The sequence below is a fragment of the Lepisma saccharinum genome, chromosome 28, assembly GCF_977018435.1.
Source record: "Lepisma saccharinum chromosome 28, izLepSacc3.1, whole genome shotgun sequence".
NCBI classification, from domain to species: domain Eukaryota; kingdom Metazoa; phylum Arthropoda; class Insecta; order Zygentoma; family Lepismatidae; genus Lepisma; species Lepisma saccharinum.
In genome coordinates, this window is record NC_139256.1 from 17,398,355 (window position 1) to 17,423,932 (window position 25,578).

The 25,578-nt window shown below is 34.0% G+C and overlaps 2 protein-coding genes across 3 annotated transcripts in view; both read left to right on the forward strand.

The window, feature by feature from the left end:
• LOC145980736 (uncharacterized) overlaps positions 1 to 3,674 on the forward strand; it is a 37,498-nt gene extending 33,824 nt beyond the window's left edge. For both annotated transcript variants that reach the window (XM_083113798.1, XM_083113799.1), the window contains exons 13-14: positions 2,991 to 3,097; positions 3,508 to 3,674. In XM_083113798.1, coding sequence (XP_082969924.1) covers positions 2,991 to 3,097; positions 3,508 to 3,607 — 207 coding nt within the window. In that variant the 3' untranslated portion in view covers positions 3,608 to 3,674. The remainder of the gene's footprint in view (positions 1 to 2,990; positions 3,098 to 3,507) is intronic.
• A 6,214-nt stretch (positions 3,675 to 9,888) lies between these two features.
• The window catches only part of LOC145981086 (nuclear RNA export factor 1-like), a 30,239-nt gene continuing 14,549 nt past the window's right edge, over positions 9,889 to 25,578 (forward strand). The window contains exons 1-7 of the mRNA XM_083114221.1: positions 9,889 to 10,174; positions 13,529 to 14,231; positions 15,453 to 15,536; positions 16,520 to 16,624; positions 17,648 to 17,789; positions 20,173 to 20,366; positions 23,266 to 23,366. Of these exons, the coding sequence (XP_082970347.1) occupies positions 10,167 to 10,174; positions 13,529 to 14,231; positions 15,453 to 15,536; positions 16,520 to 16,624; positions 17,648 to 17,789; positions 20,173 to 20,366; positions 23,266 to 23,366 (1,337 nt within the window). The 5' untranslated portion in view covers positions 9,889 to 10,166. The remainder of the gene's footprint in view (positions 10,175 to 13,528; positions 14,232 to 15,452; positions 15,537 to 16,519; positions 16,625 to 17,647; positions 17,790 to 20,172; positions 20,367 to 23,265; positions 23,367 to 25,578) is intronic.

Here is a 25,578-nt window from a genome sequence, read left to right on the forward strand (position 1 = left end):
TGCTTCTCAAATATTTACAGCAGAATTAATAAATTTTCCGTGAATTGCATAACTCACAGGATACTGCAGACTTCAGAAAGTGTCGCGTCGGTATATAAACGGTAAATGTCGTGTTTAAGAGTATATTTCGCATTTTGCAGTTCATTTCGCATTATTTCGTGACAGAACAGGGTAGAAAAATGCGCCTCACACCTTTCATAAACATGAAAAATGAACATTACAGCATGTTATTTCATATTTCGTGTTTTCGTCAAAAACGAAATTTGCATGCCTCTAGCAATAACATGTAATTATATAAATTAACATATGCTTAGAATTTAAATTAATAACTTTTAGAACTTTGTAGTAAAACAAAATGTAAAAAATATACTACTACCAAGGGATATGAATTACACGGCAGTTAAAGGTGAGAACTCAGCTTGCTTTTGTGAGTTACTGCAAATTTTTCTCAACTGGCCTTCTGGTAGGGGTTATTCACAATAACAACTTTTCTTTGTTTTAAAAAATATAGACCTGGACAAACCTGGAATTTAAAATCACATTTAGTAGACACCCTGTACATACATAGCCATTGCTTGAGCACATTAGGTGATTAACTCATGTTTAGAGACTGGATTTTAAAGGAAAAAGATTTTACTGTAAAAAGAAGGGAAAAAAAGGGAAAATTATTTCCAAAGAAAAGGAAATGATAAAGGACTATAGTTTTATTTTTGCACTGCACTAAAAATATTATTTTAAATGAAAGCACACAATTCATCATTCATACATAAAAAGTGATACATTAAATATTCATATGAAGTAATTTAATGTATCCCTTTTTATATACGAATGGTGTATATTGTGCTTTCATGTAAAATAATATTTTTAGTGGAGTGCAAAAATAAACTATAGTCCTTCGTCATTTCCTATTTTTAAAGTTAAAGTACAGCAAATAATCTTTCCATTCGTTTCGATAAAATCTTCCTTGAAACAACTTCCACATTCCATGACTTGCTGCCATACCTAGCTTTGCTATTTTACTGACACCCAATACTGACATCACTGTCACACAGTAAAGTTAAAACTATTCTAAAAACTTCACAATAAAAGTCTAAATCTAGCAGATAAGTACACTTTCAACCCAACAGGCATGCCACGTACAATCCGTTTGTAACTGACTAAGCCCAGATCACATTGCTGCAACATACTAGCAACACTCAGAGGGAAGGTAAGAAAGAAGGTGCTTGTTCTTTCTTTCTGCTAAGCCGCACCAAAGTGACAATTGTTGAATGTTGGTTTAGGAAAAATACAGTGGTATCAAATATTTGTTACCTTGTCAATAAACGGATCAAGGAAGATGCTTTTTAAAAGGGGGGTGAAGGAAAAGTAAGCTGATAAGCTAGTCAATGAAGGGACCAGAAAGAAAAATAAGAAAAATGTTTTTAAAAGGGGAATGTGGGGTGAAAAATGGAAAAAATGAATTAAAAAAGCCATGTAATCTTGCTGGTGGAAGATAATTATCAACACTGTTGTTATTTATTCCATGATCCGTGTTGAAAAATAATAAAATAAATTCCCTTTAAAATCCGATCTCTACTCATGATCTTGCTACTGTTGAAGTTGAAGTTTTGACATGGGTATTTCTTTGTTCATAGCTTCAAAGCATTTCGTGTGGAAAGAAACATTTGAAACTGATGTATGTCACATTGCAGCAGAAAATATGTTGTGTTTTTTAAGTGTAATTGTTTAGGAGCTTCACTACACATTTTTAATGGTAATTGATCACAAAAAACTCACTATATGTATCTAAAGATATCAGTTTGGCGGTTACACGGAGATAGGTAATTAACTCTGATACACTCACTATTCATTTTATCGCGTAAGTTTTTTCAGCGATCGATTTCGCCATTCCCATGACTATATGTGTTATTTTAGTTTTTGACTGTAACGGATACATTCAAGTTTGAATATTGACTACCTGTAAAACTGTTGAATTCTCCTAATTAGTGCATAAGACTGATAATTCTGATTCTCGGTAATCTCTGTATTGGTAATCATATCAATATTAAAAGAAATTAACATTGTGATCAATTTTTCAAGATAGTTGGTAAATTAAGAGTTAGATAATTTGTAGAGTGGTATTGTACAGTTTCAATATTAACATTTATAAATATTATGAACAACTTTGCTTTGTTTCAGTGTTTAAGGATCAGTGCTTGAAGTGAAGGGGGATGCAGGGGGATTGTATCCCCCCAGCTAGCAAAAGTTTCACCCAGCATCCCCCCCATTGTCTCATTGTCACTATGTTCAACCATAGGAGCATTCTCCCAGCTAACATTTTCCACTACAGGTGTTGGTGGAAATAAATAAGAGTATCAAAAGCTATGTTGGTATTCGTTCAGAGTGGTATTGTTTCAGCTCCATTGCCACAAATTGTGTTTGTTATTTGTATTTTATTTGCATCTAGTTAAGTGCCAATGTTCTCTCCATGTTGGTGCACCATTCCCATTATTGCAGAAAATTGAAGATTATGTTCTCTGGAACACTCAAATCTGGAGATCTCATATTTTTATGTCTTCATTCACTATCTGAACAACCAAGATATCTCTGAATCACCACTTTTTTTACTCTGTATCTTCATCTGGGATATTTCCTGAAGATGCTGCGATCAGCATTATGCTCTGGCTGCTTTTAACCCCCACAAGATACAGTGCAACCTCAACTTTACATTTTTCAGGAGATCAAGCTGAAAGTAACTTAAAACGGGAGAAAATGTAAAATCTAGGAAAATATTTTAACGTTTTGCTATGTTGAGACCATCAAAGTTGAATGTATGATGCGAGAAAATGTAAAGTAGGGGTTCCACTGTACCCATTTATTTATGTCGGTACCCTTTTCAGAGACTGGCAGAGGATCTTGCTTCCTTTGACTACTTAGTTGACTGTACTATTTAGAAGTACTTTGCTTTTTGCAGGATGCAAATGTAAGCATACGTATTATTATTTTTATAGGCAGCATTCCAGGATGAAAAGAAGACAGATGTCATTCCCCCTGACAAAATGGAAATGATACAAGAAATTTCAGTGAAGACTGGCATGAATTCCGAATGGTCTGAAAAGTAAGTTTCTGATTTCATTAATGTTAATGCCAGAATGATAATCATCTGTTCAATTTGCTCTTTCCCACAAGTTTTCTATCAATATGAGCATGTGTAGGTAAATGTTTTTAGTATAGTATTTCATTTTTATGATTTTACATTGTTGCTTTTCTGCTGTTGCATTAAGCAATTTAGAGTCTAAATTCCTTGGCACCACACAGGGTGAAAGGGGAAGAGGGAGATATATTTTATATTCCTGGATATTATATTTTCTGCAACATAAGTTTTTAAGCCACACGTTAATAAAACCCCGTCGCATGTTGTCAAAGCTACATTACAATTTTTGACATTGTATTATGTTGTTGCTGGAAAATAAGTGTAAATGCATTTTGTAAGTTGAAAGCTAATTGTAATTTTTCTCCTGATTTCAGATGCCTGGAGGACACAAACTGGGATGTGAAGGAAGCTCTTAAAGTTTTTAATGTTTTTAAAAATATAGGCATAATACCAGAAATAGCTCTTTACAAGTGAAGTTCTGTTGGTCCTGTTTTTGTATGTATTTGTATTTGTACATATTATATTGTAATAAAACATTAATGTTTTAATATTTTATTTCAAATAATCTTTTACAAATATGCGTATGTGTTAACAGAAAAAATATTGTTTTGCAGTATTGTAGCTATTTTTATGTTGGAAACTCTTATTTTCCTAGTCTCCAAATTCTGTTTCAAAATTCACTTTATCCAAAATAATGTTTATCTTTCAACTGGCAGCTGAAATTATGCATTATCCACAATTTATTTTATATATTTGTAATGATCAATGTGAATCAATTGGGACAATTAATGTTTAAAGTAAGATTTGTTGTTTATGATTAATATTGGAAGCCCTTCAAACTGTGATTTTAGATGTATTTTATTAAAATATGTATATCTGATGGTTGATGTTGCTACAACAAACAATTAGATAAAAGTTCAAATGTCACAACAACAATATACTATGGTTGTTGTAGGTGCTATTAACTCCTCAAGCCAGGGGGATGTATACATGTACATTCACAGATTCATGTGTTAATGGTAGTTAATTAAGAGCCCTTATTTTGAAAGTCAGACAAAAAGTGATATTTTGTAGTTGTATTTTTAGATCACACTTATATGTTGAAGTAGGTCATAATGTACAAATTTGAGACTCCGAAAAAATGTCCCCAATCCTGTAGAAAATGTTGGGAGTTCGAGCTCATACCCCCCATTTTTCATGAAAAGGAAATATGAATAAGTTTGGAGTGCTGTATCTTTGGAAAGCAACAACATCACAAGCTTTTGTTTTTCTACACTGCTAATGTAAAGCTGCTTATATATATTCAATTGTTTTGATAAGGCATTGTGGCTTTCTATTGTTATGCGGCAACAAAGAGTATCCAAAATGCAGTTTTTGCCTGATTTCTGCCCTTATTATCTTGGTTAAGCGACAGTGCTCCAAAAATTTTTTTGCTGTGCATGTAAGCTTATTGGGACAAGCTAACTAACATAGCACAGTACTTGGATATTGATACTGTTAGCAGATATAACCCGCTAAATATTTAAAATGGCAATATCTTCTATCAACTTTAGAATTAGCTTATCTCAAAATAGCATCAGGCCAGAAATAAACTAAATATGCCATCTTGTAGCTGAATATATGTACTAACATAAGAAAATAACATTCGGGCCTCGTACCATTTTTTTTTTAAATATGAAGAAACATTGCAAATTACCACACTTCCTACCCTATCAGAAAGTGGAACAGCCCTTTCTCTTCTCTTTCTTTGTTCCAAATGAAACATTTCTTGACAATTCCACTTTCATCTGTAAGTCCCATCCCGATTAGCCTTCCTGTGCATAAAGTGGACTTAAAATCCAACTTTTTTTTATGCAATTCATGTGATAAGAATATGTCAAAGATTCAACTTATAGCTGAAAGAATCTTATTCTTCGTAAAAGTTTGTACTTGTATTTGTGTGGGAGATTCCTAAAATGAAAACAATTTATATTCAGACAGACCTAGAAAAACAGCCTTGTAATCAAGGGGTCCCAGTAGAGGCTCATAGTGGTTCGGAGCACACTTTAAACTGTGTATCAAGTCCGAATTAGCCTATCTGTGCATAAAAGTGGACTTAAGACGAAACTCTAATCAATCCTAGAAATACAGATGCGAATATGCCGACCCAAGGGCTGTTGACCTCCTCACCATTTGCTTGGAGAAGCCTGTTCATAAAGTCTCTTTGGAAATTGGATAGAGCTGTAAAGTTTTAGGTCAGACGGATAAAAGGTCGCCTGCTTAAGTGAAATATGCATGTGTATTATTGGTTATTTTATTCGTTTGTTTCTTCTGATAAATAAATCTGTCCACTAGTACATGTTGAAACTACTAAGATATAATTTTAAAAAAATTATATTTATTTTCCATGTTTGCTTCTGACAAGAAATAGCGAAAAGTTATTGAAAAGACAAATTTGAGGTAGCAAACTGTAAATTTGTCCTTCATTTTTTCATGGGTGTGGTACGAGTGCTATTTAAAATCTGAAGTGCTTGGAATATCATCTAATAAGTGACTAAATATAGATTAGTGCCAATTCTGTGTTGCGAATCGTTCGCCTAAAAATATGAGGAAATTATCATACATGCAGAAAGCCCAAATGAAAGTACAATGAAAGAAATCCTTGCAAAATGAATGTTAGTCACATTTAAGTCCATCAAAGTAACACAAATGATTGACTGTACCAGCAACAGGACTGTTCTCAAACGTATGTTTATTCCTACTTTTTTAATTTTGTCACTTTTCTGCCTATTTAGGCAAATTGAAACAAAGAGCATGAATGATGGTTAGATGAAATTGAAGAAGGGACACTCGCAGAGAAACCCCCATGCCTACCATTTTATGAAATTGATGGACATTCACAATGAAACACTCAAACCCACGCCAGGATTTGAACCTGCAATTTTCGGTGGAGTTGACCGCTCAACGACTACTAAGGTGGGTTCATACCTTAAAATCAGAATGACTGACTTTCTTACCAGAAAGCTCAATGAGAATGCCCTAGTGAAGCTTTTCTTGCAATCTTTGTGAGCTGGAGAATTTTCATTAAAAAAGAGAGAAACTGCAATGAATGTTAAGCAGACAAATCATGCCACAAGTAATGTAAAGAGTTGGACAAAGCAGAGGTGCAACCATGAATTTTTGTCTGTTGGGGGTAGGGGGGGGGGGAATTACCAGGAGGATAAACGTGCCAATAATAAGAATAATCATGGCATCATTATTATTATTATTGGCATTTTATCCCAGTATATTTTGAACACGTTCAATTTCACATTTTGTTATAATGGAAAACAAGCACACAAACTGTATTTTTGAAAGACAAAAATGACGAATATAATTCTTTTTGTACATGTGACATGTGTAAATTTCATGTAGAACATGTTTTTCACATCTGCAACATGGAGCGATGTAAAATTAGGAAATGCATCTGCAACATATTAACACTAAATTGTGTAGGTATTCAATGTTTCTTTAATATATTATATGTGTGTGCTCCTTCCCCTCAAAACAATTGTTCATACATTTAAAACAAAACTGTTTAGCGGCAACAGTGTAAAGCACATATTTGGTCTTACTTCTCTCTCTAGTAATTTAGAACGCATTGCAGAAAAGAAGCGAAGAGAGCAAGAAAATTTTGAGATCAAATATTTGCAAACTGAAAAGAATATTGATTTAATAGGGTACAAATGATTTCACAGGGTGCCATGGCATTCTCTCTCTTTTACAACTTTTTTTCATTTAGATCGTTTGGTGCCCAGGTCCGACTCCTGCCACCCCTTAGCTACAGCTCTGAACTTGATGAGGCTGGAAGAAAACCAGTCATTGCGAGCAAGAAATTTTTACGAAACATATTTTTTATTTGCATAAAATTTGGGATGATATGAATGAAGCAAAAGCACTGAATGTATCCATAATTTCAAAGTTCTTCACATGAATGCTGCTACAAAGAACTCCAACCCTCTGAGGGACAGGGTGGGCCAAGCAACTTAATTTTGGGTGACCCATGATTCACTTACAGAGTCCCATGGTCTCTCTTTTTCTAGCTTTAGAGACCACATCATCTTTTCAAGTTCCTTAATTGTCCTCAAAATGCTGGGTTGACATAGAAATTTTGGGGGTCCCCCTTGGGATAGGGACCAAAGCTAGAATGCTAACCACTATGCTACATATGCACACTAATAAGTATGCTTAAATTTGATTTTTAAAGAAATCTTAAAGTAAGTTTCTTCTCATTTCATCTAACCACCATTTATCATTGTGGTGCCCATTGTTTTAGAATTTTTTTGTGCCTACAATCCTTACTGTACACTTCTGTTCACAAAAAGTGGCACACTCATTTGAGTTGAAGTCCAGCTTCGTTGCCGGAAGTACAGCCGAAGTAAGTGTTTGTGGAAAGCAGCAGTGTTACTTACTATCAATCAATTTAACCATATGCAGGGAATTTTGTGTCTCAGACTCAAAGAAAAGGGCTAACGGAAAGATTGCAGCGCAAATATTAATCAAAGTAATGCAAATGTCAAATATTCCTGAAATATATTTTAAAAGATACGCATTTTTGATGTTTGTGACAGTACTTATCACAATTCGTTAGAATGCGAGGGCCCCAGGTTCGAATTTGGCCTGAACATGGGTGTTCTTTTTGAGTGTGTCTTCATCGTCGCAAGCAGCCGAAAGGGAAGAAAAGCAACACTAAATAAAGAAATGAAAAAAAAAATGCAATAAGAATAAGAAAGACAGAAATAGTGCTGTTGCAATTCCTGAAAATGATGCAAAAAAAAAAAAACGAAATCATTCGAAAATAGTGTTATCCTAGTCCAGGAGATAGCTTGAAGAATAAATGAACTCCTTCCCCATACACTTTGGCAAACAGAATCGCAAAGTTGGCACTGAATATGCGATGGAAAAAATAATAGAAATCCTAAAGGAAGAAGCCAGGGGGCACATGAGAGGAGGTACCCCCCCCCCCCCACATCAGTCATTCAGGCTATTAAAAATAAGTCAATGGTTGTCCTGTCATTTAATTTAACAGTAAATAGAATTTTTGTAAAATAAAAATTGTCGGGCTTCACTTGTTTTACACGCACCTTGGTTTTGTAATCGAGCACAAAAATAGAATTGCGACTCATAAAATTTTTACCGAATGAATGAATGTCTCCATAGATTCCAGAATAATGACTCTTCATTTTGAAATAAATAGTTTAAAATAAAAATATTATGTGCCGTTGGTTAATGAGATTCGTCGTCACATAGCAGAATCCGCTCGAGAATGATTATCATTTAGGGTTGCAAATGCACACATCTTGCCTGCCAGCTACGTCGTAAATTCCAAGAGCGTTAAGTGGCACACCCTCAAATTTGTTGTGTCTCAGCTTGCAGGGAAATAACCATTATATTGTGCCTGTCCTCCATTGAGCAATAATATATGACAGAAGATCAACGCAAGTTGGCTTCACAAATGCTTTGCTGTTCCTTTGTTGATGAATTTTGACTGGTGGCTTGGCCTGCTTGACAAGAATGGACACAGTTGTCCGTTACGAGAAACTCAACTTTGTTATGGTGGAATTTTTCTTTTCACAGGAATAATGTTTTTCTTCAATCTCGCTTGTACGAGAAATGAATGAATAACTGATTTGGAAATTAGAGTCCCTGTGCTGTGGCACACGTCCTATTTTATAAGATGGCATGACTAACAGCTTTTCAGAAAAATCCAACTACATTTGAAAAGAGAGAATGGTGGGGGGGGGATTATTCTTAAAATGAACTTGGAAATTCTAGTTTGTCATCTTTTACTGTTTTTTTCTTACCTGGCATAGCATATTTTTATATGTAGCTTCATCGCATTGGTAGAAAGAAAAAGGAAAGGCTGCACTGTGTCTCTGACTTGTACCAAAATGCGGCTCAAATCTATAACCATCAGTGATAAGATAACAATTCAAAATATGATGCAATGTATTTCTATTTTTACCCATTCATTGTTGGCCGAGTCTGCTGCCACGCACGTGTCAGCAGTAAGAAAAAGCGTCAAATTTGCTCCTGCCACGTAATTCGTCTGCTAAGAGGATGTTACAAGTCTAGAAGAATGCTGAGGGACCTAATCTTAAAATATTTTTGTGAAAGTAATCGCTACAACTTTACAGTATGTGTTACAGACTTAATTGCAAACATAGCTTGATGAAATCACGATAAAACAAAGACCAAGTCTACTGCCACGCGCATCTTTTTTGAGGTTCCAGCAGTAAAAGAACGTGGCAGCAGACACTGCCTTCATTGTTTCCGTGTATATTCTTTCCCATGTTAAGCTAACCGTAAAAGCACACACTTACACTTCCTCGATTCCATCAAAGGCAACCCCTTAGCCTCATTTTGTAAGTTATTTGCTTAAAACCCTGTAGTTGGTCGAATTTGTTGTAATACTTGGTGGTTTGGGCCAGTGCCCCCTTAGACCCCCGTCGGCAGCTCCTATTTAAAATATGAAGTACTTGCACACGGTGTAATTCAAATGTAGATGGGGTTTCATTTTTACATAACTTCGACACTATCCTCCTTTGTTTCGTGGAAATTTGTTTATTTAATAAAGTTTTCAATTTTTACGCTGTATAAACTACATGGTTTCTATTTGTTAAATTTACAGTTTTACAAATTATCCAGGATCGAAAAATAATTCTGCTAGTTGATAAGTGATAAGGAAATTTTCGGGTTAGTCCAGGTCCAGACTTAATTACTTGATATGATCTACAGTCACATGTAACTTATTCTATATATGGTAAAAACATAATGGATATTAACGAAATAAAGCAATAAGTACGCATCTGTGCGGTGTGTGACAAGTGATTAAATCCATCGTCGGGATGGGAGAAAAATAAATGTTGTTATGAGGGAAGCAGAAACAGACGTCTGTACAAAATTATTTCGTGTTACACATGTAATATAAAACTGAAATAATCTAGAAAGTACCACGTCATGTTTTAATGGAAAAATATGTGAACTGAGGTACAAGTAAACCTTCATTCTCAGGATGCATGCGTAAGTATTGATTAATGTCTACAAATTATAGCACAAGAACAAGAAATACGTGACTACAGTAAAGAAGAGTTATGAAATAAGTGATAACGGGAAGAGTCTAGTTTACAACGTAAACGGGCAAGAAGGACGTAAACTAGACTCTAGCCTTGGAAAGTTATCACGGCTAGAGTCTAGTTTACGTCCTTCGTGCCCACTCCTTGCCCGTTTACGTCCTTCTTGCACACTCCTTGCCCGTTTACAAAACTGTGCTAGCAGACACCGGCGCTCCGGCATCCGTAGGGTAAGTAAGTTTTTCTTTTTACACTTTCTGTCACTAACCATTCACGGGAACGAGGTATGCCTACGAGGTTAGGTTCCATTAGCACTCATTTCACCCCTAAATATGTGCTTCATCATCGAAAAATGTCCTCAGTACGTTCAATCACGTATATCCGGACAACATCGGTTTTTCTCGATTTTCTCCTCCAGGAAATTTTTCCTCGCCTTAGGATTTAGTTTGTTGAATAACTTATACAATAACCTTTCCAACGATATATAACACGTATTCCTTATGAAAAGGGCGTAACTAGACTCTTCCCCTTTCCAAAGTTGTACTTTTTCAATTTACGGCCCAAGTTCCGATTATTTAATTCCGATGCCATCATGGTACACAAATATGTTTTTTCCTAGTTCAATTTCTAATTTTTCTGAGGTGCAGTGATTACTTACTGTGTGTTTCTATACTGTGTATAGAATTGTATACCCCAATTGTGTATTGCGGAACATAGTTCAAGGTGCCATTATGCTTTTTACACGAAAACAAACACAATTTTTCACATAGAGAGTAGTTTTTGTTATTCCTTTTTTCGCTTCCATAACACACAATATGGCGGGCATAAGTTGACTAGCGTTGTAGGTATGCAGTCTTTCCAACCTTCTGCACTGAAAAATACCTACTATCGTGTTTGTCACGTGTGCAAATTGTACATTATGCATGGGTAGCTGACAGATAGCCCCACGAACCATTCACGAATAGCCCCACGAACCATTTCCGATAAGGTTAGGTTAGGTAGGCAAGAATAGTTAAAAAAGGGGTTGGAAACACTGTATGTAAATTGCAGCTCTGCCTTGAAGATTAAAAATGTAAAAATAAAATGTATATTAATTTGTGCTTACAGTAGCAATATAAAGTGCTATATATATATATCACAAGAAATTATACATAAATACATCTAAAGTCGGGATTCATATTGTTTTGCAAGATAATTATGCTATCATGTGATATTCTTGATGATCAGCATTCAGATTTGTCTGAAAAGAGCAGGTTTGGATTTTAATTTAATGACAAATTCATGAAAAGCACCGTATATTCTAAGTTAATCCTACTCTTAAATTAGGTAATTTCTTGTAGCCATATCTCTATATGGGAAAATCTAATAGGCATGTAAAAAACCTTTTTCCCTCTATAAGTGAAAATATTATATCCAACATTTTAAACATGAAAAATAATTAAGAACCTTTGATCTTGTATCAAAGTATATTTATACTGTGCAAATAATGTTTTATACAAAATATATATATATATTACAGTGTATGCAATTAGATTTCACATATGTATATATTTTCAAAGTTAGTAGCCTGTGACAATATGGAATTAATGATAGGTTGGGCAACACTAGAGGAGGAAGTAGGAAAGAAGAAAGTGGATAAAAAACTGATATTTGGGTAACGGTTCCGATTGTTTTATGATTTCTCCTAGTGCAAAGAATTTTGGAAATCATTGTCACACGAAATTTGAACCTTCCTTAAATTAATGAGCACTGTTTGGACTCGAAAAAGTTATTTATGTTGAAAAAACAACTTGAAAATTACCTTACGCAAGCATGCACACTTCTCATGGACAAGATATTCTATGTTGACAAGCGACAGATCAAGTAACAATAATTTCTACAATCAACACTTTGTCTTTATCACATGAAACTTTGAAAAGATCATTAAGCATTCAGAACCGATATCCAAGTAATTTTTATTTTTGCATGTAGTCTGATTTTCAAATGCACAGTCAGATGCATAAATATTACTTTGCAAATTTTTCATCGTTATATATGAATTTTTCTTATGCCCTATATATTTTTTAAGGATTAGAATTGTACAGAGGGATGCACAAATATTGCTTGGCAAAGTGTCCATGATTATTTTAATTAAATTTTCTGAAATCCTTTGTGGATTTAAGGACTGAATTTTTATGTATTGGTTCAGAGATTGGCAGCAGCTTGTCATCTTATTTCAGTTTAAGATGACATTTCGTAAAACAAACTGAATAAGCATTGAGGTAGATGACTTACTAGGTAATACTTATTCCTCTCACTGTACTGACACCAAGGTTATCAGTTTCTTTACTGGTAATTTGTTAAATGTCTTCAACTTGATATTTTGGAAAACAAAGTGAACAAAAAGTTGTCTGGTAATATTTATGCATCCTACTCTACATTACCAGTTGTGGGCCCAACTTTAGTAAACAATGGAAATATTTGAGTAATTGAAAGTGGCAGCCATAAAAATTGAATACATGACTATTCTTTAATAGTTTATCTTTAAAATGCTTTGCAAGGTGCACAGAAGAATGATAAAGGCATTTGAAAGTTTGTAAATTAATATATTGAGAACAGGACAGGAATCTTCTTATTCTTAATTCCTGTGAAGAAGTATTGTACGTAAGTTTCATATTGATATATCTTTTTTAAATAAATTTCTGCGTGAAGAATTTTGTTTCATAAATTGTAGCTGTTTGAATCAGCCTTTCAGGGTACAACATTTGAACAGAAGAGCATGTCAATTTTTGAAATATGAAAACATCCAAGCACACTTAAACCATACAAATCTAACAGTACAGAATGTAAGTAACGTCGCCTTGTAATCAAGTAGTCCTGAGTTTTGTACCCGGTTGAGGCACATAGTGGTGCAGGTCCCACTTTAAGCTGTAGGTCCAGTCCTGATTAATCTTTCTGTGCATAGAGTGGATTTAATAACAACTCAAACAAACAATACAAAAGGTAAACTGTCCCATTGGCACTGAAATTGTAGTCATGAGTCAACTACTATTTCTTTTCACATAGCTTCCCATTTGTTCTCACAATGCTGAACCAACACAAGAATTATTTTTTTTGTAAGGGTTTTAAACATGTATCATATTGCATAAAATGTGGCATGTCAAATATCTGTGATTTGAAGACACACATTAGCTCTGGAAATCTTGTATGCTCATCCAAAACTCACCTGCTCAATATTTTGAGACAATATCTTCATATGTGAAAGTAGTTAGGTATTTACTTTGTGTTGTTTTGTATTAATAGTACATTTTTATTTAATCTGCAGGAACAAGTATGACCGTAGCGGTGGAGAACATCACAGAGGAAGATACGACACCCGATATAAAGTATCTTCTAGATATGATAATAGACGAAGTAGAAGTCCAGAACTTTCTAAATATGACAGTAGACAAAGTAGAAGTCCGGAATATTCTAGATATGATAACAGGCGAAGTAGAAGTCCAGAATATTCTAGATATGATAACAGGCGAAGTAGAAGTCCAGGATATTCTAGATATGATAACAGGCGAAGTAGAAGTCCAGAATATTCTAGATATGATAACAGACGAAGCAGAAGTCCGGAATATTCTAGATATGATAACAGACGAAGCAGAAGTCCGGAATATTCTAGATACGATATCAGACGAAGCAGAAGTCCGGAATTTTCTCGATATAATAACAGAAGAAGCAGAACACCAGAAGCACACCGCAGCTATCGAAGTAGGGAAAGATCCAGGAATAGAGACAGTTGGAGTCCCGAGAGACATAGATACAGCAGCTTGATAGGTGGAAGTAGGGATAGAGACAATTGGAGGCCAGAAAGATATAGACATCAAAGCCATAGGAGTTCCAGCAGAGAAAATGATGTTAGGAGTAAATCCCAAGAAAGATACAGACATAGAAACAGGCAAAGTACAAGTGGAGGCGATTCTAAAACTGAATCTTCAAATCAAAGAGAAGAGCGAGAAATTGTTGTTCATAAAGTTTACGTAAGTTATATGCACACATGTAGGATAATTTCTTTCGTTACCAGAGCCCAAGTTCATGTTGTCACATAAAAATCTAAAATATCAACGAATCATGCTAATATATTATTTTTATATTACATATACTACATATTTTTAGTGATTTGAAATTGAAATAGGTATTTTTGTGTTTATCTAATCAGAGTTCTCTATTTCTACCATAACTTCTGTAAGGCTCTTGAGAATTTTGGAATATGTAATGTCAAACCACTCATCTTCATCTTTACGATTAGCCAAAGTGGCAGAAAAGCTAAGTAAAATAAACTAAATCAGTCAACAAAAAGTGTATATGGAGCATGTTGAAAAATTGATCATATCAAAAAATTAAGCCATTGAAGAAACAAATTTTCTTATAAATATTAATTATTACCAGGGAACGGATTTATATGTAGTAGAAATGTGGTAAATATGTAAATACATATTTAGTTATTTTCACCAAAATATGGAGTTAACTATGGACTTTAAATTGTGAAAATTTTACCTCTTTTAATAATACAAGACACTACACGAGTTACATAAAAAAATATTATGCTTACATTGACATTAGTTGTAAAACAACACAAAATGTGTTTTCATTTTCTGTTTCCAAATCAATGAATAACAAAATTTTGTTGTAAGTGTTCGAAAATGACTTTACTTCTGTTGTCTGTTAAGATGGATTTATATCGACTAAAAATTTGTTCAATATCGCAAGAAGTAATGGTATTTCAAATTTGTCAGGTATGCGCAGGACCCAACTCTTTCGGTCACTCAGGGACAGGTAGTTATTGCACGAATATGAAGTATATGTTGAGAAATGTTCTGAAATATGGAAATAATATGTAAAAATTACTAAAATAGGAGCCAAAACTTAATACAACGGAACCTCGATTTTATGTTTTTCAGGGGATTAAGCTGAAATAGCTTAAAATGCGTGAAAATGTAGAACCGAGGAAAATTTCTTTAACTATTTGCTATGTTGGAACCATCAAGGTTGAATGTATGATGCCGGAAAATGTAAAATTGAGGAACGTAAAATTGGGGTTCCACTGTATATGTAAAAATATGGGAAATGAAAACTGAATTTTTCAAATCTACATGCCATGATGCGTAAAGATAATACAAAATATAACTGATTTCAACTCCATACATAAATATGTATTTGCATATAAATCCGTTCCCTGATTATTACTTTCATCTTTTCAGATTGCAAATTCCAAATCACAGAGCAAGGAGCATGTGATTAGTTTACTTGAGGCATCTATAGGAAAGGAATTTTGTCCTATTGGGGTAAGATTGGTGTACACATTTGATTATTGTAACATGCATCTAATTAGATTAATTCATAGTCTCAATAAATTAATCATCAAAAATACAAAACTTTTGTACTTATGTGTAGCGAGTATTTATTATTTCAAATGACGTTTCGGGAACAACTGTTCCCTTCTTCAGGTTCTTTTTCTTGGTCACTATGGGGAAGTGAACAGGCGGGCATCTTTTTAACGTTTTAATTGTATGTAAGTTTTAAATTGAGTAGTTTTTACAGTGATGGTTTTAAACAAATGAGGGAATTTGGGGGTAGTAAAGGTTTTAGAAAATTTTTCCAAATTCTGCCTTTATCTAAACTGTACCATTTCCTTTTTTCCTGACGTTTGAGATGGTTTGACGTGGCTATGACATATTTCTGGTAGCCGAGAGAAAGAACCTGAAGAAGGGAACAGTTGTTCCCGAAATGTCGTTTGAAATAATAGATACTCACTACACGAAGTACAAAAGTTTTGTATTTTTGATGATTATTTTATTGAGAAGATGAATTAATCTATATAAAAGTGAGTAACTCGCACACATCATAAATTATGTATGCATCTATTAATATTTGAAAACCTTATGGTAGTACAGAGCTATTAATAAAATAATGTTGGAAGGTAAACTACAGTACATTATACATATCCTTCTTCCACAATTCTGCAGAGTAAAATTTGTCCTTTACAAATAAAAGTACAATACCACTTAAGTATTTTCTTCTTGGTTTCAGTGGTTCTGTCAAACCATTAAAGTACTTTCACATGTATGTGACTTTTTTGTTGCTCGTGAAAAATTCAAATTTTGAAAGAAACTAGGTAATTTTCATATAATTTTTTAATTTTTCAGGTATTTTTTTGAGAAATTTTAGGTCACCATCTAGGTCCTACTTATTAGCTATAATAAAATTTCACTTCAGTGAATTTGAATTTTGTATATTTCATTGAACTATTTTTTTTTATTCATTTCAGTTTGCAGTGGAAGGGGAGAGTTATATCTTCTATGTGGACAATAATGAAGATGCCAGAAAAATTATAAATCTTGATAACAAAATAAGAAATTGGAGAGAGGATTACGTAAGAAATTAGATGTCATTTTTAGCTTAGATAAAATTAAGAAACAAGTTTATAGTAGATGCCAACTTCAAATATTAACATCCAGGTTTATATAAGTATTAAATTTCTATCATAAAATTCAAAATTTAGCTTTGATTTTTAAAAAAATGTATCTGATGTTAACTGGTCTCCCTGATTGAATTTAATATTGTGTAAGAGCAACATAAAGGAATATATGTATGTTTGTGTGTGTGTGTGTGACTAGATAATTGCAATTAAAGTTCCCAGCCTTTTGAGTATTTATGCCACTCTCACGTTCATGAAGGATTCTATCTACTGCTCTTCAGTTCCTGAAGTTTTGAAGTAACCCAAGTGTTCATAAGTATAAGTTATCACAATGTGCACTGTAGTTAACATTACAAAATATTAATTATTTTTATTTTGTCGAACTTTGATTTCTTGTATGTACAATGCAAATGTTGTAATTATGACATACTGAAGACATTGCAATATTGTGTACCTCCCTAACAGTAGCATCATCGCCTTATAATCAAGGGGTCCTGGGTCCGATACTCAGTGGAGGCACATAATGGTTCGGATCCTACTTAAACTGTAGGTCCACCTTACTGTGCATAAAGTGGACTTAAAACAACAACTCACTGAATCATTCAATTTCAATATTGTGACTCAACCTTGGATTAAAGACTGGTTTTTGGCAGTGTGTGCTAACGCTCTACCACTCGGCCACCTCTGACCTCCCCACAATTTCCACAAGATATCTGTGTAAGTTTGGAATGTCCCTCAGACAGCCATGCTGGACATGTGGATACTAATACCACTACCTGAAGTTGAGGGACTTATTTTGACGGAAATAGCTTATGGTAGAGATCATAACTTACACAGGGATCTAACTTGTGTAAATTCTTGGTAGGCCAGCAGTTGGCTAAAGACTAAGGGTTTCGGATAACTTTTCGGTAAATTTTAATATTTCCTCTATATGCCGTAAATTATTTCTGTTGAAGTATTTTTTTATGTTGCTTCTAGCTTCGGATAAAAGTTGAATCGGATGTCCCGCCAACGCTGGAGCTTAGTGCTGCATTAAGGAATTCAGTGCAGAAAGCTATTCAGCAGAAATATGATACAGCAAAGAAATCCCTGGATTTGACTAGATTTCACAGAAATGAAGGTGTGTACTATTATTTTCTGGTGTTCTTTTGTTTGTTTGTTTGTTCATTTATGTTTAACATACATTTTGAAGTCAATAACAGAGTGATGCTAAGTTTAAAAAAAATCCTAAAGAAAGGTAGTTTGGGCATGACAACATGCAAACATGATTTATATTTACTGCATTTGGTTAAGGGCCTCCCCGATGGTGTAGTGATAATGTTATCATCTTGAATTCAAGAGATCCTAAGTTTGATCTTGAAGATACATCCCACTTTAGACTGTAGGTCCAGTTCAAATTAGTTTATCTGGACATGAATTGTGCTTAGAACAAACTGATCTGAAAAATTTGACTAGATCAGAGCTGCCTTCAATCAGTTTACTTCTGTGAAACAAGATTTTATTGTGATTGCATAAACTCATCATCTTGTTCATCTTGATCTCGTGCCTTGTAATTAAGGGGTCCCGGGTTCGATACCCGATGGAGGCACAAGTGGTTCGGTTCCCACTTTAACCTGTAGGTCCAGTCCCAATTAGACTTACTGTGCATAAAGTGGACTTAAAACGGCATCTCAAAAACCTTGATCTCATCTAAAACAGTGAGAATTTGTCGGTATTGCACAGCAACACCCTATATGTGTGTCTAGATTTTCAAGTTAGTTCTTGACATTGTAATGCTGTCCCTCGTTCACATATTTGGTTGATTTTATTTTACCAGTGGAACCTATAGTGTGGAACTGAAAAAAATATATTTATGTTGATTACACTGTAAGAGCAACATCCTTTCTACAGTTCACAAAAGCATTTTCCTTGGTGATGCTTCCATACAATTTTCCACCACACGAAAGTGCCTTTAGATATATCCGAGTAACAGGACAACCACGGTTACTTTGACCTTGAAAAACAAGTTTCTGTTATGTTTTGGGCATTTACACTGTTTCAGTCCTCGGTGTGAGACGTACAATCACAGTTTTTAAACAATGCCTTTTACGCGTTCACAGCAAATCACTTTGTTGGAAGCATATTTAGTCACATGAAACATGTGTTCATAAATGGAGAACTCTTTATTTCCGATGATCCGACACGAAGTAATACTGCAGTGTATGATTGTTTCGTGCATTTAATTGTGCCGAAAGTAGTTTTCAAATCTATCAACTACTGTAGTTTTTACAATCTCATCCCCCCATATATAACAGTCACCGCGAAACTTTCACCATTTTGTAGTGTGTTCTGACAATCAAAACTCGCTGTTCCTTACTGTACCTTTCCATGGCGTTAACAACACACACAAACAGTAGAACAACTGAAATGCTTATCAACACAAAACCTCAATGATAACTGATAACAACAATCGCACAAACAATGCTGCCAACCAAAGAAAAATAATATGGCATCCTTATCAAATCCGGCGTTCTTTATAGATCACCCTTTATATATATATATATATATATATATATATATATATATATATATATATATATATATATATATATATATATATATATATATATATATATATATATATATATATATATATATATAGTAATTATTATTAAATAGATTATTTTATTTTACTATATATATATATATAAATAATAAATATATACTTATTGAATATATGAATATCCACAGTGGCGAAGCCCCATAAGAGATAAGAGAAGGCCCAGAGACCTCTATTACGGAATATTTTATTACTTATAATTTCATTAAATGGCGCTTAATACATGAAAACTGAAATTTTAGGTCTTATGATAATTACCAGAAATTTCCACCCCTGCCTGGTACTCGATCTTTGCATGCGGTGAAGCATGATGGTATTGAGGCATTCCTTTAATGATTAGTAACATAACTGAAAATGCACTACTTTTAAAAGGGTGCGAAGTACACTTGCAAACGTATTGAGAAAATCCATGTTTCTGAAGCTTTCTGACCGGTGTTAAAAAGAAAGTTGCCCATGGACATGTTCTTATTTACCATTTCATCATTTTATAAATCTTAGTATAATTTTAACAAAAATTCTTTTAACAAAAAGAAGAATTACATGAATGAAAGAGTTAAAAGGAAATAATTTAATGATAGATTTAGTTTATTTTACTTCACTTTTCTACCAATTTTGGCTACATACTATTTTGCCCCCCCCCCCGATGATGAGTGGAGGGGGGGGCAAGTCCTCACCCCGGTTCGCAGTATTACTCACATTTAGTTTACAAACTAATTTTTTTTTTTAATTTTTTTTTTCAGTATATAGTTAACAAACATTGGTATTCATTACGTTGACAACTTCAATAAATTATAAGCATAAAATTCTCAAACTTTGAGTGCGAGAACTTTTTGACTGCTCTGTATATGCACAGAAGATTATCTATTGCTTGTAATGATTTCCATATGTTATTTACTCTCCACAGAACTTGTCAACACAGTCTTCTTTTCATTAACAAAGCCGAATTGTGCAAATGCTGCACTGAACACTATTGGTGACTACTTACCCCAAGTGGTATGTCTTAAATTATCATGTAATGGCATCAGAACTTTGGAGGACTGGAGTATTCTACCTAAGAAGACACCCAACCTGAAAGTACTCATTTTGGATGACAATTCAGTAAGTAACCATTTCTTAGTATATTAAATGTAATAATTTTTGTGGAATTCATGGTTTGTTTTGTATTAGACAAGATGCCTTTGAGCTGGCATGCATGCACTGGTGTGTTGGAGGATCAGCTTCAGAATGGACTGTGCATCATTGATTCCAAAAATTAACATCTGTTGATCTGGATCTCCAAGATGTACCTGGTCATGGTCGCAAGTTGCCTATCAACAATGAAAAGTTGAGAGCAGCTGTCGAGGCAGGCCCAGGGAGCATTGGGAAGCAAAGCTGGGGGTACCCCATAAACAGTTGGGAGACATCTGACCCAAGTAAAAATGTCAAAGCGGGTACCCTTTGATTTCATTGATCAACGGCATGCACAGTGTGACACTTCCTCCAGTTTGCTTGTTCGTTAAAAAAAAAAGAAAATGACCCTTTTCCTCTTTGTATTAGTGTTGTTGATAAAAAGTGACTTCTGCATGATAACCGGAAAATATTATCCTTACAGTGTGGTGGTGGTGTAATTATTACTTCTTGCATCCTAGTCAAACCTAGCAGAGTACTGTTGCCATGATTTGGAACTGAAAAGTTTGTAGAACGGTGGTAAACAGGAGAGTGGGGCAGGATAATGTAATACTCCATACTTCACTGACCACCATGTGAAAACTGATTCTTTAATTTCCGACCCCCACATTTCCTATTCATCCAGCCTATCCCTTACAGGAGATTACATCATTTTCAAAGCCCTTGATGCACGCATGCACCAGCACATGTGTGTAACAACCTCTCTGATGTCGTAGTGCTAATCTGTTGCATTGAAATTAAAGCAAACCAGGGTTTACTCCCCAGTCGTTTGAATCCTAGTTGAAAAAGTAGGTCCAGTCCACATTAGCCTATCTGAACGTGAAGTGGACTTTAAGTGAAAAAAACAAAACAATGTATAAAATATGACCATTTCAAAGTAGTTGACTTCTGTGGCATCAGATTTTCACGAGAGGGCATAGATTCGCTGTCGAACTGTCAGATTATGTTGATTCTAATAGTTTTGACTAACAAAGTTGTGTTTGAACTAATTTATGACTTTATAATGTGTATTGTTCAAAATGGTTATCCATTTTATTCTGTTTTTCTTGTATGTACGCATTGCTTGCATGATAGAATTATTTTCCTGTAGTTTACGGTTATTACAAGCATAAGAAAACAGTTTTTTCTTTGTGACGTTTCAGGAGAACACACGCTCCTTTCATCAGACATTTATTTTCATTTTGACTAAAGATACAGTTATAACAATGGTTAGTAATTTTTAAACAAAAAGAATCTGTTATATAATGGATGTTGTCAATGTTACATTGTTGTAATATAGCAACTTAACTGTGAAAAAAGCAGTCTTTTTTTTTTTTTTTTTTTTTTTTTTAAATTATGAATCCCAAATATCATCAGGTAATTCAAATTCATCATTGTTTTCACAAAGTCTCTTGATGTTTTCTGTTACATTAAATTTTAAAGATGGTGGCTTACTCCATTTGTGAAAAAGAAAACTCCACACACTCGCATAAAATTCACTTGCGAACCCATGAATAACAATGTAATTTCTTTCCTTGATCTGCAAATTAAGACAACTGACTCAATAATTCAAACATCAGTCCATAGAAAAAAATTAGCGGGGGAAAAATACATCCATGCCAAATCAGAACATTCGCGTATAACAATGGATAACATATTTTTAAATTTTTTCCTGAGAGCACAAAGACTATGTTCTAATAATGAGGATATCAAAAATGAAGAAGAAAGGCTCTTTAATATAGCAAAAGAAAATGGCTTTCACACTACCAGAATAAACCAAATCAAAAAACAAGTTGCAAGAAAACTAAAGGAAAAGAGAAATACAGACAAAGATGAAAAATCTGTTGAAAAGAAATTTGTGTGCATTCCATTCCACAAGGGATTCTCACATAAAATTGCAAAAATTTTTAGAAGTTTTAATTTCAAAATTGTTTTTAAATCAGCAAGAAGTTTGGGATGTACATTTAATGAATTCAAAATGAGAAACTCGCTACCAGATGTGGAAACCACAGGAATATATAATATAAGTTGTTCCTGTTCAAAAGATTATGTGGGACAAACAGCAAGGAAAATGGCAATAAGATGGCACGAACATGATTTGGACATTATAAATCTAAACCCAAGAACAGGTTTGTCAACTCATATCATCGAAGAGAAGCATTTGATTAAAAAGAGAAGGGTTTTAAAAAGATTAACGGGAAACACAGAGTTGAATGTCTGGGAAGCCTCGTTCATTGCGGAAGAACACTGGAATAAATTAAATAATGAAAATGGTAATATAGATCCAGTGTGGAGTTTTCTTTTTCACAAATGGAGTAAGCCACCATCTTTAAAATTTAATGTAACAGAAAACATCAAGAGACTTTGTGAAAACAATGATGAATTTGAATTACCTGATGATATTTGGGATTCATAATTTAAAAAAAAAAAAAAAAAAAAAAAAAAAAAAAAAAAAAATAGACTGCTTTTTTCACAGTTAAGTTGCTATATTACAACAATGTAACATTGACAACATCCATTATATAACAGATTCTTTTTGTTTAAAAATTACTAACCATTGTTATAACTGTATCTTTAGTCAAAATGAAAATAAATGTCTGATGAAAGGAGCGTGTGTTCTCCTGAAACGTCACAAAGAAAAAACTGTTTTCTTATGCTTGTAATAACCGTAAACTACAGGAAAATAATTCATTTTATTCTGACCCAATATTTATTGAAGAAACAAATGAGACATTAACTTGGAAAAGTTCCCACTTTAATTCTCCTTTTTTGAATCAAATTGTATTTATATCTGAGGAAACCTGTATTACAGTCTATTGTAATTAGTGTTAAGCATTTCTTTCTTTTCCAGATAAATTTTGTTTCTGAACTAGACCATGTTAAGGAATTGCCACTACAAGAGTTGTCATTAAGAGGAAATCCATGTTGCTATGGTTCAATGAAGTATAAACTGTAAGTGTGTGTCAATTAACGTAAGGCTTACCTTCAAATTAATTTCTCTCTAGGTGTATCAGTAACCGCAGTAGCTCAGTCGTTAGGGAATCTGACTATCATGTGAGAGACCCAGATTTGATTCCCGGGGGGAAGAACCTGGATTTTATTCCACCAGTTCAAGTGGTTCTCGTGTCCATGCAGCAACCTATAAATTGGAAACCTGGAGGAAACTCTGGGGGGTAAGGGTGGCCAAGGGTGTGGTTCTGATCAAATCACCCCCACCTTCGGCTGTGATCAGGAAAGTGTAGGACCCTAATTCCACACCCCCTATATGCCTTCATGGTGTGGTGCAAAAGGGAGCACTTTATTATTATTTTTACCAGGTATATCCCATGAATCGTCCTTAATGGAATGGTTGAAATTGCCACCATTTCTTCACAGTTTACTTGCATTGGTATCCAAAACAAAGGATAATGGAATCTATAAAAAAATTGTATAAAATGGTCTTACTTACGTGAGTATTGAAATTTGAAAGTATGTTTCGGGGTTCTACTGCCCCCTTCTTCAAGTTCCTTTTCTTCTAGGCACAAATCATTTTATGCCACGTCAAGAGTGTTAAAAGGATTAGGTTAAATGGTTTGGTTAAAAACAATTGTTAAAAACCAGGTCACAATTCCATTAAAACCCCCAGCTAAATAGTCTGCTTCAAGGTGTACCCCATATTCTGTAAAACCTCTTCTCCCAGGATTTTATTATACTGACTAGACACCTCCTGTATTTCAGCTTGCTCTGAAAGTCTACTCCTGACCGAGAAGTCGTAAAGACCTTAAGACCCATAATCCCAATGTACACACACCGAGGATACAGTTTAGCCAAGGTATTAGTAAAACGGATTAGGAAGGTAAATGAAGTTACACAGGTCAGCATTAGGAATACATTATAAGTTAAAAAGCCATAGAAAACTTAGTAAAGGGGATAATATTAGCAGCTTCAATGTTGTTAATCTATACCTGAGTGTACCCAGGGAAAGGGCTGTGGATTGTCTACAGAGGTGGTTGTTAGAAAAAGGGGTGGACATTTTAATAGCTTGCGAATATGTTAGTTTAACAATGTTAGTCAGTTTAATTCAAACTCAGTATCAGCACAATAGGTAGTAGCTATGGTGCTATATTGGAAAGGAAATTTAAGTTTACATATACTGATAACTTTATAATTATTATATTGATAAAAATGAAAGAAAAAACTAGAAACAACCAAAATTACAATAGCATCAAATTATGCCTTTGTTTACAAGAATATTTATAAGATATCAATGCTATACATAAGAAAATATATATATATATATCTTTGTTATCTCCTTCCAGGATAAAGCAAGTCTTTGTATCTACAATTCTGAGCTTCAGTTTTCGAAATTCATCATCTTCTCAAATCACCTCCAAACGTAGAACATATAAGTGTCACTCTATGCGACCTTCCTCCAAGCACTCATTTGAGGAACTGTAACATTCACAAGCCAGCCCCTTAAGGAAGATGAAAACAGATACTTATTCACTGCTTCCAATTCAACATGGCATCTTTTATACATATCAGTGTCATTCCATAACTTTCGAATCTTTATAAGATTATATCATGATCAAAGTTCATTCAAGTCATAAAAGGCTTCTATATAACTTAAACATCCAAGTTATTATAACGTTGCCAAGTTTAATCTTTAAAAGCAACAATTATTATACAAATATATCACCATCCCATATTGATATATCTGTCCTCATCTTTGTTCCCTCTTGAGCTCCCCCAAGTCACAGACAACTCGTCTTAGAGCAACTAGTTCAAGCCAGATTTTTTAGTATGTGATATCTTCAATTGTTTTTGTTTTATATTTTTGTCCATAAGTGCTTAACAGCTTGAATGTTTGTGTAGTAAATGTACATATTTGCTCTGTTACAGCTATTTTACTATGTATATTACAATATACTTATCTAATGATTACAATTACCATTTTTTTGAATGTTGATACAAAATACCAAGTATGACATCATATTATACATTGAACAATTTTACAGAGTTGACCTTTGTATATAAACCTTGATGCCAATGCAAATGTTCACAATTTCAATAAATTTAATTATAAATTTGAATGTATCATATCTTTTTTGTCTGAAAGAACACATATGATTGAAGATATTTGTTTTTCATATTGCCAGTCAAAAATAACTGTTATGACCAACTT